Below are 19,141 nucleotides of genomic sequence, written 5' to 3' on the forward strand. Positions count from 1 at the left end.
CGGTTATGGGGATTCCCTTGTATGTTATTTGTTGCTTTTCCCTTTCTGCTTTTAATATTTTTTCTTTGCATTTAATTTTTGATAGTTTGATTAATATGTGTCTTGGCATGTTTCTCCTTGGATTTATCCTGTATGGGACTCTCTGTGCGTCCTGGATTTGAATGACTATTTCCTTTCCCATATTAGGGAAGTTTTCAACTATAATCTCTTCAAATGTTTTCTCAGTTCCTTTCTTTTTCTCCTCTTCTTCTGGAACCCCTATAATTTAAATGTTGATATGTTTAATGTTGTCCCAGAGGTCTCTGAGACTGTCCTCAGTTCTCTTCATTCTTTTTTCTTTATTCTGCTCTGCAGTAGTTATTTCCACTATTTTATCTTCCAGGTCACCTAGCCGTTCTTCTGCCTCAGTTATTCAGCTATTGATCCCTTCTAGAGAATTTTTAATTTCATTTATTGTGTTGTTCATCATTGTTTGCTCTTTAGTTCTTCTAGTTCCTTGTTAACCATTTCTTGTATATTCTCTAGTCTATTTCTAAGATTTTGGATCATCTTTACTATCATCACTCTGAATTATTTTTCAGGTAGACTGCCTATTTCTTCTTCATTTGTTTGTTCTGGTGGGTTTTTACCTTGCTCCTTCATCTGCAGTGTGTTTCTTTGTCTTCTCATTTTGCTTAACTTATTACATTTGGAGTCTCCTTTTCACAGGCTGCAGGTTCGTAGTTCCCATTGTTTTTTGTGTCTGCCCTCATTGGGTAAGGTTGGTTCAGTGGGTTGTGTAGGCTTCCTGGTGGAGGGGACTGGTGCCTGTATTCTGGTGGATGAGGCTGGATCTTGTCTTTCTGGTGGGCAGGTCCACGTCTGGTGGTGTGTTTTGGGGTGTCTGTGACCTTATTATGATTTTAGGTAGCCTCTCTGCTAATGGGTGGTGTTGTGTTCTGTCTTGCTAGTTGTTTGGCATGGGGCGTCCAGCACTGGAGCTTGCTGATCATTGAGTGGAGCTGGGTCTTAACCTTGAGACGGGGATCTCTGGGAGAGCTCTCGTCAATTGATATTACGTGGGGCTGGGAGGTCTCTGGTGTTCCAGTGTCCTGAACTCGGCTCTCCCACCTCAGAGGCTCAGGCCTGACACCTCTGCAGAACACCAAGACTCTGTCAGCTACATGGCTGGAATGCCTTCAGAGTTGGAGAAGGTGGCCTGCAGTGGCTGTCCTTCGGTACTGCACATTAGAATCACCTGCTTCTTCCTTGTTTTGCCCCAAAAGCTGTGTTCCACAGAGAAAAACAGTAGCCTTGAAAATAGTCACAGCTCTGAGATGGCTGTTTTTTTCCTTTGTGTTTAGTCGGGTTCCACTTGCTTACAGGGAGCTATGTGCAGAGGCCTCGCACCCAGCTCTTCCGACCATATTTCGTAGTGCAGAATGGCTACTGCCAGCCCCTCAGCTCAGCCAGGCATGTGCAGAAGTGGGGCCAAGGACACTGGGTTTTCAGGATTTAATATGTAGATTTTTTTTTTTTTTGAAAGAATGAGAATTTGGGAATTGGTGGTCGGTGGTTGGTTTCAGGTATTTGTGGTTAGAGGGTATAAGGTTGTCTGAGAAGAGTAAGACAAGGTGATAAAAATAATATTTATCTAGTCATCGTAAATTTTTCTTTTCATTTTGAAATTCAATACATTATTTTATTTTTTTAAATCCTATTATTTTTACCTCCTGACCCCCTTCACCCATTTCTGCTACCCCTGGCCTCTGGCAACCATCAATCTGTTCTTTCATTGTTATGGTTTGCTTTTTTTTTTTGATTCCACATACAAGAGAGATCTTATGGTATTTGTCTCTCTCTGTCTGGCTTATTTCATTTAGCATAATGCCCTGGAGTTTCATCGATGTTGTCACAAATGGCAAGATTTCATTCTTTTCTATGGCTGAATAATATTGCTGTGTGTGTGTGTGTGTGTGTGTGTGTGTGTGTGTGCATGCATGTGTATATAAGTATAAAACACATTTTTTTATCCATATCCATCAATGGACACATTGTTTGGTCCATATATTGGCTATTATAAATAGTGTTGCAATGAACATGGAGGTACATATATCTTTTTGAGTTAGTGTTTTCTTTTTTTTCTCTTTTTTTGATAAATACCCAAAAGTGGAATTGTTGGATCATATGGTAGGTCTATTTTTAATTTTTTGAGGATTATTCATACTGTTTTCCATAGTGGCTGCACCAACTTACTTTCCCACCAACAGTGCATGAGGGCTCCCTTTTCTTCACATCCTCACCAACACTTGTTATTTCTTGCCTTTTTGATAATAGCCATTCTAACAGATGTGAAGTGATATCCCATTATTGTTTTGATTTGCATTTCCCTGATGATTAATGATGTTGAGCATCTTTTTATGTACCTGTTGACCATCTGTATACCTTCTTTGGAAAAAATCCCTATTCATTTTAACTTAATCTACATCTTTTCAATAAGTACTCCCTTCCCCACTTTTGCCTGATGTTTCTTTAATTTATATATATATAAATATATAATATATACAGTAATATATATATATATATATATATATATATATATATATATATATATACTTTTTTTTTTCCTGAAGAGAATGAACTTCTATCTTCTGCTAGGGAAGGGAGGAGAAGTTGCCTGGCTGCATGGAATATTGTCAACCAATCCTCTGGTTGTCAGCTCCATTTTTATTCCCATCTTCATAGGTACATAGCTTTGCTATGATCCCACAGTAAAAGTAGGGTTGTTTGGGGATTGGGGGTACACTACTGGCTCAGGTTTCAGGTATCATGTGTCTGTCTGCTTTCCAGTTTTCTTTTCCATCTGGTGTCTACTCTCAAAGTGCTTAGATTTTACAATGGACTCTTTATCTTTAAATGTACCTTTTTTTTTTCCTAATTTCTGTTTTTTAAAAAAGTATATATATACATTTATATAATGTAGAGTTTTAATATTTATTTTTAAAGAACTTTGAGGAATAAATCTATTGTCTAATAGATTGTCTAATTCTGTGTCAACCTGGTTAAAACCAGGCTGAATAGACATGGTTATAAAATATAATAAACAATACACATTCAATTTTATATGCATATCAGTAAAGAGTAAGAGCCAATATCTACTTATTTGACAGGACCAAATATGGCAGTTAGCATTATGAATTTTGTCTTAACTTTTTTCTTTCCTTGTCACACAGACTATATTTATTAAGTGTTTAAGAATAAAGCCAGTTAAAGAATTTGGAATTGTCTCTTCTTTGAAATATGTCTTACTAAAGCAATTGTCTATTAGGAAAGCATCGAACTTCATGAATAATCATTTCTATATTATGGGAAATACGCTGGAAGTAACTTGTTTTAAGTCTACTTAATTTAGTGCATGGAAAGATTTGATAAAGCTTCAGTGAAGTTCTGCAAAAACTGGTGCATAAACTCAGACGTATGTATAGCAAGATTCATATGTTGTTCAAAATTGTCTCTAAGAAGTGAGTATAAAGTTCACAATAAAAAATGAGACAAATTTCCGTAAGTCACATGGTGTAATGTCACTATTTGCAGTCTTATAAGTTAGTTTTAAAGCTTTAGTCACAAATACAGAATGAGATTTATTAAAGTACACAAAATTCTGTTCTTCAGTGTATTCATGTTGTATAATTAGGTTATTAGCTACATAACTTAATACATTTTTGTGTGGTAAAAACAGTTTAACTGTTAGCAGCTGCCTCTAAAATAGCTTTACACTTATTCAGATTTAAACTATCTAGTGACTTGAGTAAGTAATTATAATTTTGTTGTAACACTATGTAACATATGGTGTTTACATTCTTCTCAAGAGCTCCTTGAGGGGAGGAAAAAAATACAGAAGCATCAATATAAATAGTGATTTAGGGAGCCAATATATACAAAGATTAATGGTAGCTAATAGGATATTAAATAGTTGTTAAAGTATTTGAATTTGTCTTATTGGATTATTGAGTTATGAGATTGTATTTTCAGTTGTTTGCTAGGTGCTAGCATCTTTACATAACATATTCATTTTGAGTAATCTGCTTTCTAAATTGAGGTTTATGGGTTTTTTGTTTGTCTGTTTTTTGTTTTTGCGGTACGCGGGCCTCTCACTGTTGTGGCCTCTCCCGTTGCGGAGCACAGGCTCCGGACACGCAGGCTCAGCGGCCATGGCTCACGGGCCCAGCCGCTCCGCGGCACGTGGGATCTTCCCGGACTGGGGCACGAACCCGTGTCCCCTGCATTGGCAGGCGGACTCTCAACCACTGCGCCACCAGGGAAGCCCGAGGTTTAGGGTTTTTTAACTTTATCACAGAATTCATTTCAAGCAGTGTATCCCTCTTTCTGAATAACAAAGCATTATTTTATGCTGTTTATATTTTAGACTTCAACATGTAAGGGGCAGATAACCCAGTATTTTTGCAATTAAAAAGGATAGACATAACATTTCTTTTAAGATAATGTTAAAAGTTATAAACACAGTCAAAATTCTAGTATATTCAGGTTTGGTTTTAAAATAGACCGTATTCCAAATATTTGCTCAAACGTTACCTGTTTTAAGTGTTGCTCCTGCTAAACCATAAAGACTCTTTAAAGTTATGGCTTATCTAAAAAATAACTATAGTACAAGCTTTAATTTCTTGAGCACTTCCAATGGGTTAAACAGGCTTTAAGGTGTTTTACCTGTATTTTTCTCAGGAAAAACTCCATAAATTAGACTAGGCATCTTTAACCTTATTTTCTATATGAAGAAACTGAAACTAGAGTCTTTTTTAATATCCCCAGTATATCTCTAGTAAATGGCAGAGCCAGAATGATTTTAAAACCCATTGTTTAAAGTACTATGCTGTGCTATAAATTGTACTAGACACAATTGCCTAATTCTGTGTCATCTGTATTAATTGAATGAACACAGGGACTAGATCAGAGCACCTTTTATGACCACTCAAAGGATGTTTTGACTAGATAGATAATTCAGTATCACAGAGGAGCATATTATCATGATTGCTATTAACAAAACAATGATAATAAATACTTTAAAATAAATCTTATAGCATATAGTTCTTTTTCATCTGCAGTTAACTCCTCTGTTTCTGCGGAATAATTCATCAGACAGTTTACCTTGGGATTTAAGAAACATACCGTCTTCTGAACTCACAGGAGAGGAGACTCTTTCCTCTCCAACCTTATCTAGATTCCTTCTAGGGGGTTAGATAAATGTGGGCCTAAAGTATCGTGTTAATCTACGTTTGGATCAGCATAGGTAATGTTTACATTTTTAAAAAATATGATACTCTAATTTGTAGTGATTCTTTTTTTTAAATATTAGGGGCAGTTTTTATCCTGGGAAGTGAAAGTTCTGAAACCTAATCGCAAGTGATATTAGCCAATTTGTAAATATTGTATAGTCCTGGATCCCAGTCCCCTCCCTGCAGTCTTTTCTCTTCTCTGGCTGTACTCATTCCCTGGTTGATTTCATGCCATCTACGGCCTGATGCCTCACAACTATTTTAACTCCATCCCAGACTTACCTGAGTTTCAGACTCATATATATAAATGCCTACTCAGTAGCTCCACTAGTATATCTATTAGGAATCTCCAAATTGTTAAAACCATTCAAAAATTTTGATTCTTATGCCATTATACCCACCTCACCGTCCTCAATCTATTTCTCTCTGGGTCTACATATCTCCTTCACAATTTCAATAAATGATTTTGTTAACTCCTTCATTGTTCTGGCCAAAGGAAAATAAAAGAAAAAAATTTCATCTTTGACTCTATTCTTTCATTTCTTCTTACACCCATTCCATCCATCAGCAAGTGAGCTCTGCCTTGAATATATATGAGTATATTCCAAGTCTCTCCATTTCTTCCACTTATGCTACCATCATCCTCATCATCTCTCACCCAGGGTGTGGCGTGGTTTCTTACTCCTGTTTCTACACTTGTCTCCTCTATAATCCATTTTTCACAAGGAGCCGGAGTTTTCTTTATAAAAGACAAGTTGTATTGTGTCATTCCCCTGCTTAAAACACTTGAAGCATCCCATCAAACACAAGGTTAAAGTGAAATTAGTTGCCAAGGGCTGTAGTGCTGTATCTTCTAGCCCATGGCAGCTTTTCCACTCTCATCTCTGATTTCTCTTGTATGTCTTTTCTCGCTTTGGCCATGCTGACCTCATGTTGTTTCTTACACATAGCAAATTCTCTCATTCCTCAGGACAGTTGTACTAACTTTTCTTTTGTCTCCATTCTTCATTCTCCAGATTATCATATGACTCATTCCATCATTCCATTTAAGGATCTGTGCTGTGTCACAGCTCATCAGAAAAGCCTACTCCAACTACCCTGCCTAAAATAACTGCCGTATTCCAGCTCCTTTTCCTGATTTATTTTACTTCATGACATTTATTATTTTTCACAGTACAAAAACCCTTGTCACCTGACATGAAATTATATGTATGTACTTAAAACTAGTTTTGCTCAGTAGAGTAGAAAGTCAGCATGGGCACAGACTTATTCACCATTGTGTTCCCAGCTCATACAACAGTGGCTGGCACAGAATACCTTTTTTCTTTTTTTCATGGTACGCGGGCCTCTCACTGTTGTGGCCTCTCCGGAGCACAGGCTCTGGAGGCGCAGATTCAGCGGCCATGGCTCACGGGCCCAGCTGCTCCACGGCATGTGGGATCTTCCCAGACTGGGGCACGAACCCGTGTCCCCTGCATTGGAAGGCGGACTCTCAACCACTGTGCCACCAGGGAAGCCCCCAGAATACCTATTTAATAAATATTTGTTAAATGAAAAAGCTATTATGTCATGTTGTGCTTTAACATGTTTCTATGTATATGCAGTACTCGTATACCTAAGTGTATATATGTGTGTGTGCATCTGATATGCAGAGAGGTAAGAATTTATTATCATTGCTTATGTTAATAGAAATCATGATAATGTGCTCTCTTCTGATACTGAATTATCTAATCAAAGCATGTTTTGAATTATCATAAATTTAATCTGGTACCTGTTTTCATCCAGTTAATACAGGTGATGTAGAATTAGCCAGACAATTGTGTATAGTTGAGGTAAAACCTGTATTCCCCCCAAATAGAAAGAATTGGGTGTTTTAATTTGAAGTAACCCAATATGGTGAAGTTATTTAATACTCTGTCTTGTATATCCTTTTTTCCCTTAACTGCATCTAATCTTTTCCTGACTTGATAATCTTGGTAACATTTTTGGTACCTCATTTTAGTTAGAAATTGTGTTCAGCTGCAAATCAAAACAAAAACATAAAATAACAGTGACTGAAACCCTATTGTATTTATTCTTACACACAAAAAGGTCTGGAGGTAGCAGCCCAGAGGGGGTAGATAGGGCTGTTCTTGGAGGTTGTCTGGGACCCTGACTCCTGTTATTGTTCTGTCTTGCTTTGCGCATGTCCAACTTCTGTAATAAAGACCACTTTAGTCTAGTGGAGTTCTTGTTATTGTTTTTTTTGTTGTTGTTTTTTTGGAGTTCTTGTTTTTTTTTTTTTTTTTTGGAGTTCTTGTTTTAAAGCAACATTCCAAGTAGTAGTAGGGAGGAAATAAGGAAGGTGAAAAGTGACATACTTGTTAGTTGAACCGCTTCATGTGAGGAAACACTCTGGAAATCCCACACAGTACTTCTGCTTATGTGTCATTGGCCAGACCTCACAGCAAAAAAGGCTGGAGAAATGTAGTCTTTTAATCGGATACATTACTATCCCCAAAACACCAGGGATGTGTTACTAGGAAGAAGGGGGAGTGATTACTGATGGACAAATAACAGAATATTTTAAATACATCTCTGAGTTTCTTATGAAGTTTTTCTACTATTGTTACAGTTATTGGCATATGTTTATTTTTCCATATCTTCCTATACATTCCACCCCCATATATCACATTATTGTGCTGTCTCTGTAATTAGCCACACTATTTAGGAGTGTATTTTACACAATAGTTAGTCAGTAAATACTTGTTACATTTGTATTCAAATGACAACCCATTAGCTTGATTTCATTAGCACCTTATTCTGGCAGATGCTAAAAAGCAGGAGAAGCCTTGTCTTCTTGTGTTGTCAGCACTTCTACAGATATTTTAAAAACAAGAAAAATGAACACAATCTGTTTTTACTGTATTCTCACAAAAATGGCCAAATTGCCTACTTAAATTTGAAAGAAAACCCAACTGAGGTATCAACACACTTTGAAAGAGAGCTATTAGCAATGCAAACACTGTTAACTGAGATTTGTATTCAATAAAATAAACAAAAACTTGAACCTCCTAAAGTAAATTGTGAATAAAATGGCTATCAGTTATGATAATGAAGTTAAACACAGGGGGAAAAAAATTCCAACCATACCTGCTCCCTTGGCTAAATTACATGCAGTGTGGAACTTACATTTCTAAAATATGTTTCCCATTTTACTCAGAATATGTTTTGATTTTACTTAAAAACCAAGCTTTTAAAATACATAAGAAAATATTTAATATGAAAATATTTAATAATTTAATTTCAAGTGCCAAATATCATCTTCATGTTTTATATAACTTGTAATGATTTCATTAATGTAACATTTGTCTCTATATCCAACTCTTCTACACAGAAATACAAGCAAGTTTTCAACATTTTAAGGCATGATTCTTGAAGAATAACCTGCATCAAAATAATCAAGTTAAGTTTTTTAATTGAAGTTAGCTAGTAAGGTCTTTTTTAGTGTCTAAGTTTCTGAGCAGTCTATAGATTTGTTTTACGACATTACATTATGTAATATGTTCAGTAATTCTTGATAGCTTTATGTCATGTGCTAAATAGCCTCTATTTTAAAGTTTGAGGTACTTATGATACACACACATGGATTTCCTTACAATTTTTTCTAAAAAATTGAAAAGTTTTGAAAATTAATTATGTTCCCAGTTCTCATATCAAAGTTTAAACTGCTAGAGTACAAGAACCATATATATATATATATATATATATATATATATATGTGTGTGTGTGTGTGTGTGTGTGTGTATGTGTGTTACCAAACTCATGTTCCGCTGATCGCTGCTTGAAAGCCAGTACTTGAAAAACAGTTGTTGGTTGGAAAGGAAAGGTTGCTTTATTCAGGAGGCCAGCAACCTGGGGAGAAGAGAGAGGCATGTCCAAAAACCAATTCCCAAGATTCTGCTCGACCATGAAAGTTTTTAAAAGGAGAATCATTTGGACAGGCTGTCAGAGTCTTCTTGTTTTCCATTGTGTGCAGACTTTCTTCTCATTGGTTGGTGGTGAAGGAACAGGGACATATTCCAAGAATCTTGTGCTCAGCTTGAAGTCAACATCCTCCACCTGGGTGGGGGCCTTAGTTCCCCCGCAGAAGAACTCAAAGGTATTGTTATGTATATTCCTTGAGGAGGAACCAGGACCCTGCTTTATCTTTGCACTATTGTTTCTAGACTGCTTCTCCTTTGTTTCTACGTTCCCTCCCTTCCCTGATTAGCAACTGTTTGAATCTGCTCTTTGGAACTCAGGAAGCTGAATAAGCCCTGTTTCCTACAAACAAGAAACAAGAAACAGGACATAGAAAGGCTTTGTACCAAACAGGGTCCTGCTTGGTTTCATATATATATGTTTATGTCCTCTTTTAGATTTTCATTAAGTACTTATTGAATAAAAGTACTTCTTAAGTTTCATTAGGTACTTTCTGAAGCTATAGTAAAACTAGGTTAAAATGATAAAACGAGGAACACAGAGGACCCTGTATACATATGTTTTCCCACTGATATGAATATATTATTTAAACTCAAAATAAATTTATGAAGACTCATCAGATTTAAACGCAGATTAAATTAAAGTAATTTGAGGGTAACCCTTTTTCCCTTCTCATCGTAAAAAAAATATTTTCCCTTTATAAAAATATTTATCATGTTTTGCTAGTATTTTGTCCCACTTTTAAAGTGGGATTGGGTAAAAAGAAATAAAGCCCTCGTTCTAGGTAGTGCTCCAGGGTCTTGGTCACTTGATCCGTGGAACCAAGGGAGCAGAAAAGTGCCAGATTAAAAGTGCACAAAGAATTTGTTGCAGGAAAAAAAGTGGGGCACGAGAGGATGGTCATGTCCTAGGTCTCAGACGAGTCCCTGGGACAGCTGCCAAGTGTGGGCTCTTGGCTTTGCACACGAAAGCATTCAAGAAGGAGCCATAGTAAAGCGAAAGAAGGTTTATTCAGGGAGATACACATTCCATAGACAAGAGTGCAGGCCGTCTCAGAAGGCAAGGGTTGCCAGGGTACAGAGTTGTCAGTTTTTATAGGGGTGGGTAAGTTCATAGGCTAATGAGTGGGATGATCATTCCAACTATTTTGGGGAAGGGGTGTGGATTTCTAGGAATTGGGCCGCGGCCCACTTCTTGACCTTTTATGGTCAGCCTTGGAACTGTCATAGTCCCTGTGGGGTGTGTCATTTAGTGTGCTGATGTGTGACAGTGAGCGTATAATGAGGCTCAAGGTCTAGGGGAAGTCAACTTGTCCGCCATCTTGGACCTAGTTGGTTCTAACCAGTTCATGTTGTATCCTCAATGGCTATGTCATTCTTTTAAAGGTTGTGCCCTGCCCCCTTTCTGTCTCAAATTCACCTCAAAGGAACTAATTGCAAGGGGACTCCAGCTACTCTAGGTACACAGGAAAGGGATTAGCTGTTGCACTTGTCTTTCAGTTTTAACAGTGGTAAGCTAAGCCAGGGAGAGCATTAAGGAGGCCATGGAGTTTTCTCTTTGAAATTTTGATACTTCCTTCTATATTTAAATGTGGCATAAAACATAAAATAGTCAAAGCTCAAAGTGGGAAGCAGGACTACTAAGCTATGATGGTCCCTGTTTCTTGTATCAAGAATCAGCCCCTTTTTCTCCCATCAAGAAAAAAAGAACTGAAGTATATTTTTATAGTAAAAAAAATAGAGATGTAAAGTGAAAAAAATAGTGCTTCTTATCTTTGATATGCTAATGGGAAAAATTGCTTAGTAATTTAAAACATATTAGTAACAGAATAAAAAAATGTAAAACATTTATATTAGGGAAAAAATAAAATGGCTATCATCTAATACACAAATATTTAAATGCACGGAGAAATGATAAGTGATAATTTCTCAAAAAAGCATCCAAATAGATTGAGTTGCATACATACAATTTAGATAGCAGTTATAAAATCTACCATGCACCTCATACTTAATTTTACTATTTCTACAATAAAGTATTTATTGATGATACTGTGGGGGACAGCAACCTTCCCTTTCCTTTATCTGTCTAAGCTCTTGACTAGAATCCCTGTAACAGACAGATTAAAGAGTGAAAAGCATACAAATATATTTAATCTAAGTTGTTCATGACACAGGAGCCTTCATGAGGAAGTGAAGACACAAGGCAACAGTTAAAACGGAGTGCTTTTATGCTAGGTCTGATGAAGAGTGGACAGTTGTGGAAAGATATGATAGGACAAAGCGTATGAGGTGAGTGTAGTAAAATGGTGGAACTGTAGCAAGGCTTGTTTGTTCAGATTCCTCTCTGTGTCTCTTGTCTTCAGAGATAAAGAGGATACTCTTTTCCCCCAGGTAAAGGAAGGGCACCTCTCACAGGAGGGTTTTATGACCTGCTTCAAGGGAAGGTCAGAAAGTCCTTCCTGCACATGCCGCTTCTCAGATTCTTCAACTTGAAATATTTAACGTGCCATTGTGCCATCTTTGGGGAGTAGTGTGTCCTGAACCCCTTCAATGCCAGACCAAACATGATTTTTAAGTATGTTTTCCAACATGCTCTCAATGATTTTGCATCATTTGTTCAGGTCAACAGATATGCATTCAGCCTTCCTAACCAGAGTGTTGTGCCAGACCCTGTAAAGCAGCGGTCCCCAGCCTTTTTGGCACCTGGGACCGGGGGTGGGGGGAGGGGGGATGGTTTGGGGATGATTCAAGCGCATTACATTTACTGCGCACTTTATTTCTATTATTATTACATTGTAATATATAATGAAATAATTCTACAACTCACCATAATGCAGAATCAGTGGGAGCCCTGAGCTTGTTTTCCTGTAACTAGATGGTCCCATCTGGGGGTGACGGGAGACAGTGACACCCGACGTGTGTTGCTTATGTCCAGTCTACTCCGTAATCTCGTTTCGGTTGCCGTCACTGCAGAAAACCCTGCTTCACAAAGATAGGATGTTGAAAATGGAAGCAAGCTTTTTAGTGCTTTTGTGGCAATCTCAGGATATTCTGTCTTGACTTTAATCCAGAACGTATGGAGATTTGAAATTGTCTCAGACGTACTTTTAAGGCCACCGTCATTTGCGATCTCAAGCAGTTGATCGTCTTCCAGCACGGACAAAGTCGATTCACCTGGCTTATTCACAAATGGGTCGTGGATCCATTCCTTCCCGGTTCGGGGGTCTTTTGTGGTTGGGAAGTAATGCTCAAACTCTTCTGAAAGCTGAGTTAGGTGATCATGCACCAGCTGGGAGAAAGAAGGCTCTGGCTCAGTCTCTTTCAAAATCTCTGCTAATGTCTGAAATATGTCAAAATTCCCAATGTTCACTCGTCACCCCCATAATTCCGGTTTGGCTTTGAATGTAGCCACTTTATCTATCGACTTGAATACAGTTGACGTTCTTCCCGGAAGTGAAAAATTGAGTTCGTTGAGCAGGTTGAATATGTCACACAAGTAAGCAAGTTTTGCGACCCATTCTGTCACTGAAATGTGCTGCCAGTGGTGACTGTTTTCTAAAAGAAATCTCTGGAGCAGCTCTTGTAACTCAGAAACTCTGGCCAGTGATTCCCCTTTAGAAAGCCACCTCACTTCTGTGTGTAAGAGAAGACGTGCGTGCTCTGGGTCCATCTCCTCACAGAGCTGTGCAGACGTGAGTTAAGGGCATGTACTTTAATGTGGTTGATAATCTTAATCACATCCTGCAAAACGTTGTTAAGTTCAGGTGACATTTTTCGGCTAGCCAGTGTTTCTCTATGGATGGCACAGTGCACAGACTCACATTCAGAAGCGACCTCTTTGACCTGAGTAGTGAAACCAGAAAGCCATCCAGTCATGGCAGCCGCTGCGTCTGTGCATATACCGACACAAAATGACCAATTCGGTTTTCCTGATATGAAATCATTCAAAGACTCGAATAGTTCTGCAGCTGTGGTGTTGGCTGGCAACAAAAATGCACGTAACATATCCTCATGCATATCCTCCTGAAAAACATATCGCACAAAAACAAGCATTGTTGCGTTGTTGTCAACATTGGTAGACTCGTCAACCTGGATTAATTCTCTCTAACAGTTATGCCTCAGTATTCTCTGCTATTTCATCAATTTGTCTAGTTACGGTGCTAGCCGAACGAGGAACACGTGCCACCTTTTGAACTGCAGCCTCTCCTAAAAGTTCATGACAATTGTCCTTAGCAGCAGGCAGGATCAACTCTTCACCAATAGTAAAGGGCTTCTTAGCTTCAGCAATGTGATTAGCCACTAAGAATAATGCTCTCAGTGCAGAAACATTTGATGAAGTGGTGGCCTTCAATACTTGCTTCTGTTCTTCATGTTCACATTTTTTTCTTTTGAAAAACTCCAAAGGATTGTCTTTTAATGCAGGGTGCTTGGTCTCCGTGTGGTGATGAAGCAGTTTTGAAGGTTTCACGGCTTTGTTGGATAGCCGGTCACCACACATTAAACAAAGCGGGCTTGGAGAATGTGAATCACTTGTTGCAATGAACCCGTAATTTAAGTAGGACTCTTGGTATTTTGTTTTAAATGCAGCTTTCTTTTTGTTGTCAGTCTTAGAGTCTTCTGCTGTCTCATCCTTGGGTCTTTCTCCCTTTCCAAAGAAGCTCGCCAGTGACATTTGTGTTTTACTCATTTTGGCTAGGGTTAGCTTGTGGACTTACCAAAACTGTGACTGAGACAAGTGCACAGTGTGGGAAAGGAAGTGGTAAATAGAATAATGGGTGGGCCACGTTAAAGCCTGCCACCAGATGCAGCTGTTGCAATTGAAGTACGTCAACTCACTTGCCGCTGTAAAGCCTGCCACCAGATGCAGCTTGTCACTTGCCACTCACTGATAGGGTTTTGATATGAGTCTGCAAGCAATTGATTTATTATGGTCTCTGTGCAGTCAAACCTCTCTGCTAATGGCAATCTGTATTTGCAGCCACTCCCCAGCGCTAGCATCACTGCCTCAGCTCCATCTCAGATCATCAGGCATTAGATTCTCATAAGAAGCGTGCAACCTAGATCCCTCGCGTGTGCAGTTCACAGTAGGGTTCACACTCCTATGAGAATCTAATGCCACCACTGATCTGACAGGAGGTGGAGCTCAGGTGGTAACGTGAGAGATGGGGAGTGGCTGGAAATACAGTCGAAGCTTCGCTCACTGGCCCGCCACTCACCTCCTGCTCTGCGGCCCGGTTCCTAACAGGCCACCAACCGGTAGCGCTCCACGGCCCGGGAGTTGGGGACCCCTGCTGTAAGGGATGCTAAAGTGAGGAAGATGCAGTGTGTTGAATAAGAAAATAATACAACAGTACTATAATAAGATGACTAAGATAGTGAACTGAGAGAAGTTCTCATGTCTCATGGTGATGGTTAGGCAGGATAAACTGGAGGGAGAAGCAACTTACTGACATTTGTGACTATGATATCTGAATTTTCCCCCTTTCACCATGATTTTTTAGCACCATTCTACTGGCTCCCTCCAGCCCCTTTTCTCTTAAATCCTTTTTTGTCTCCTCTATTAGAACAACTTGTGCCTCCTTAAAAGCTATCTGTATAACCAAAGCTTAGTCATCATTAAGTCAAAGATCCACTATTAAATTTTTTGAGTGATATTTTCAGACACCAACACTTCCTCCCAAGTAGTAGACTTTATCTTTCTTTTGTGCTTTTCCTCCGTACCTCTCAAAACAAGCTCAATTATAGTACCTATGCCAGTGCATTGGAGTAATTCCCTGTGTTTCTTCATTAGACTATTATTGATCTGATGATTGGTATGATGCCTTATTTATCTCAGAATTGGTTGTGCATAATGCATTGTCTACAGTGCCTAACTAATAATAGACTTTCAATAAATCTCACTGAATAGGAAGGATAACTAGAAAATGGCATTCAGGTTTTTCACGATGTTGGAGAAATAGAAAAAAAAAAAAAAGAACAAAAACAAAAAACCTCAAGCTACTCCAGTAAAAGTGAGTTTATTTTATAAATAAAACAGGGAATTAAGGAGGAAAATAATAGCCTCAGGGGCAAAATAAGCAGAACCAGTGGTGTGCTGGTAAATGGTTAATAATCAGCTCTTTAAGGAGAAGCAGATTTGTAGCATTTGCCAGTTTCTATGGTGCCCTTGCTCCACCATGGCAAATGTCAAGCTACCAGGTCAAGTCACTGAAGTTGGAGCTGGGAAAAGATGAGCACAGTCAGCTCTTGCAAACTCGTGTAAGGTGACTCCAGCAAAGAACTCATGGCAAACTGGAAAATCATCCTCCTCTAGTAGTCACTGTGTTTCTCACGGTCTGATATGCGACAGTCACCCCATTAGTCGACCAAACTCTTTACTCCTTTTCTGTGCTGCTTTTCTTTCTCTGCTTTTTCTCCTCCACTGTTGCCTAATTTCTCTCAATTTTCCTTTGTTTCTAGCTGGTAACTTCTGTTTAGGGTTGGCTTCTGTTGTCACATAATTGCCGTCATGTCATGACTTCTGTTCACTGACGTTTCTATGCTGCTTTGATACCTAATATCCATTTGTCATACATACATTTGGGATGGCTGATATTCAGACAGCTGAGAGAAACTTTTATTGATTTGGCAAGTGACTGTCTAGTATAAAATGCCAAAGTTAGTGCCCTCATTAATATTCTCTCCTATGTTTCTGCCAAGGTCAGCTTGAGGGCCAAGCTGCACCTACCCCTGGCATCACAGAATCACCTGATATGATAAAACGAAAGTTTTTAAATGAAGGACTTCTCAGAAAAAGCTATAGGAATGGCAAGTTCTCTGATGTTTTACTCTGTACGGATAGCCTTTCTGTGAGGGGGGAACATAGGGTAGACTGTATATTTTTCAAGGACAGAGAAGAGCAGGTGCCAGAATTTGTAAATTTCTGTGATTCTAGTGTTTTCATATGTACAAAAAACTGGTGATATAATATGATTGCACAGAATCATTAGAATTTTCCTGTAAGCTTGATCTCATGATCACAAATTGTGACTGCTTTTTCCTAAACGTCCAGATACTACCTTTAAATTTAAGGCAAGCAGAAAACCTGAATTCACAGATTTCTGAAACATCTTGGAGAAGTGAAACTATGAGCCATACATAAGCATTTTTAAAAATTAATTAAACTTTTTATTTTATATTCTAATATAGTTGATTTACGATGTTGTGTTAGTTTCAGGTGTGTACAGCAAAGTGATTCAGTTATACATATACATGCATCTATTCTTTTTCAAATTCTTTTCCATTGAGGTTGTTACATAATATTGAGCAGCGTTCCCTGTGCTATACAATAAGTCCTTGTTGGCTATCCATTTTAAATATAGCAGTGTGTACATGTCAGCATTTCTGAACATCTATATATCTTATATAAATATGTGTATATTCTAATTGTGTATGCATATATATACACAAATAATTAAATGTGTATATACATATAAATGAATTAAATGTGTATATATGTATGTATATATCTATTCAGAAATAGAAAACCTATATCTTTATACACAAAACAGATTTCTTTTCAACATTCTCCTCACCACCACCACACATATACCACAAGTGTATATTAGTAAAAAAGCGATGATGAATAGGTGAAGAACAACTTTATAGATTTCACAAAATTTACAAAATATAAGAAGTTTGAGTTAAATAAAGATACACTTAAATGGTTAAAATAGCTGTATTAAGTAGTTTTAATGGTTAAAACTACTTAATTGTCATAAAATGAATTTTTTAAGTTATGTTTTAATATTATAAAAGATCACAAAGTATAAATATTTTACTAAGAAACTTTATAAATATGCATTTGTTTAGTTTTATGTACCAAGTTAAAGTAGTCCTTTGCATGGAAGCAACCTAAATGTCCATCAGTAGAAGAATGGGGGCTTCCCTGGTGGCGCAGTGGTTGAGAGTCCACCTGCCAATGCAGGGGACACGGGTTCGTGCCCCGGTCCGGGAAGATCCCACATGCCGTGGAGCGGCTGGGCCCGTGCTCCGGAGCCTGTGCTCCGCAACGGGAGAGGCCACAGCAGTGAGAGGCCCACGTACCACAAAAAAAAAAAAAAAATAGAAGAATGGATAAAGAAGATGTGGTACATATATACAATGGAATATTACTAAGCCATAATAAGGAACCAAACTGTGCCATTTGCAGAGATGTGGATGGACCTAGAGACTGTCCTACGGAGTGAAGTAAGTCAGAAAGAGAAAAATATTGTATAATATTGGTTGTATGTGGAATCTAGAAAAATGGTACATATAAACTTATTTGCAAAGCAGAAATAGAGACACCGTTGTAGGAAACAAAAGCATGGATACCAAAGGGGGAAGGGAGGGGTGGGATGAATTGGGAGATTGGGATTGACATATTTACACTACTATGTATAAAATAGATAACTAATGAGAACCTACTGTATAGCACAGGGAACTCTACTCAATGCTCTGTAGTGACCTAAATGGGAAGGAAGTCCAAAAAAAGAGAGGGGATATGTGTATATGTATAGCTGATTCACTTTGCTGTACAGCAGAAACTAACACAACATTGTAAAGCAACTATACTCCAATAAAAATTAATAATAAAAAAAAGAATAGCACATGAAGTTCAAAATCAGAAAAAATTGAATAAAATTTAAAGTAGTCCTTTAAGTAATAATTATTGGCTATTTAGAATAAGACACACAAGATATATAATGTATAAATGAGTAAATGAAGTAATACATGCCATTTTGGGTTGACAGTGTCTATAATTTTAACCAGTAAATTATTTTAAAAATACACTCAAGTTAAGATGTTACATTCACTTACAATATGAATGCTGACTGTATATAATTTCACTCTTTTTTACACATTTGAATTAATGCTACTATTAATAAGATTTTACCGTTAACATCTAGTAGGGGCAGATATGAGATCATTTATATTTTCCTATCATATAAAATGTGCACTCTTCTTCAGTAATTTGAATTTTTATCTTGTCATTTTGGGTCTTTTACAACATTTATTATCATAGTTAATAAAAGTAATAGATTGTCTATTAATATTTGAAAAATGGCAAAAAGTAAACAATAATACTATTTCTAATTCATTTAATACAATGAACAAATATTTTGTCTGATTTATTGTTAACAAATTATTGATAATAGCCAACTAGTGAAAAACTAGAATATAAATAGAGCTAATCTAGGAAGCAGTTCAGCTGCCTTTGAGAAGCTTAAAGACCACCACTTGGTCTTTAAGTATAGACAGCATCACTGATAAAGCTGCATGTATGGAACACACCAAAAATACTGTTTATTTTTTTCTTAGGTATCTTATGCCTACAGAGATATCACTTGTCACCTAATGATGGCAGTGCATGAGGTGTGGGCTACATGGAGTGTCATGACAGGCCTCATTTAAACAGAAAGCAAAGCAGAGTATCAAGGCCATAATATTTTCTCTGTAAGAAGTGAAGTATTTATTAAAATAAAAGTGTAAAATTTTTAAAGTATTAATTATAATAATAACTTATAAAACTTAACCAATTAAGCTGTTTAAAAGAACAATGAAGAAAATTAATTTATGCCACATTTGGAAACTATTTTTCTCAACAAGGAAATTAGTTGAAAATCCCTAGCCCATGATTTCCTAAAAAGTCACTTATAACTTGGATATTAGTAGCAATTCAGGCTCTCTTTTCTGCTGGCCTATGTCACTTGCAAATACTTTAATGATGACATTGTATTGTTAACCAATATGAATTTGTCACTGCCTACCAAACTGACCATTTTGTAAATACAAAATAATTTTCTTTATTCTATGAAGTATCTCATTGTTCTCATTCTCCATTGGTGGCCTATACTTCTTTCATTTCTCAAATGAAATTTAGAGGAA

At 37.4% G+C, this 19,141-nt stretch overlaps 1 protein-coding gene across 7 annotated transcripts in view; it reads left to right on the top strand.

Moving 5' to 3' along the window:
• Positions 1–19,141, top strand: part of CCSER1 (coiled-coil serine rich protein 1) — a 1,246,259-nt gene that overhangs the window by 536,091 nt on the left and 691,027 nt on the right. For 5 of the 7 annotated variants that reach the window (XM_029234577.1, XM_029234578.1, XM_029234579.1 and 2 more), the window contains one exon: positions 9,289–9,411. The exons of the other annotated variants lie outside the window; for them this stretch is intronic. In XM_029234577.1, the coding sequence (XP_029090410.1) occupies positions 9,289–9,411 (123 nt within the window). The remainder of the gene's footprint in view (positions 1–9,288; positions 9,412–19,141) is intronic. 7 annotated transcript variants of the gene reach the window in all.

This window comes from Monodon monoceros, unplaced genomic scaffold, assembly GCF_005190385.1.
Source record: "Monodon monoceros isolate NGI ecotype Baffin Bay Population unplaced genomic scaffold, NGI_Narwhal_1 Super_Scaffold_20, whole genome shotgun sequence".
NCBI classification, from domain to species: Eukaryota; Metazoa; Chordata; class Mammalia; order Artiodactyla; family Monodontidae; genus Monodon; species Monodon monoceros.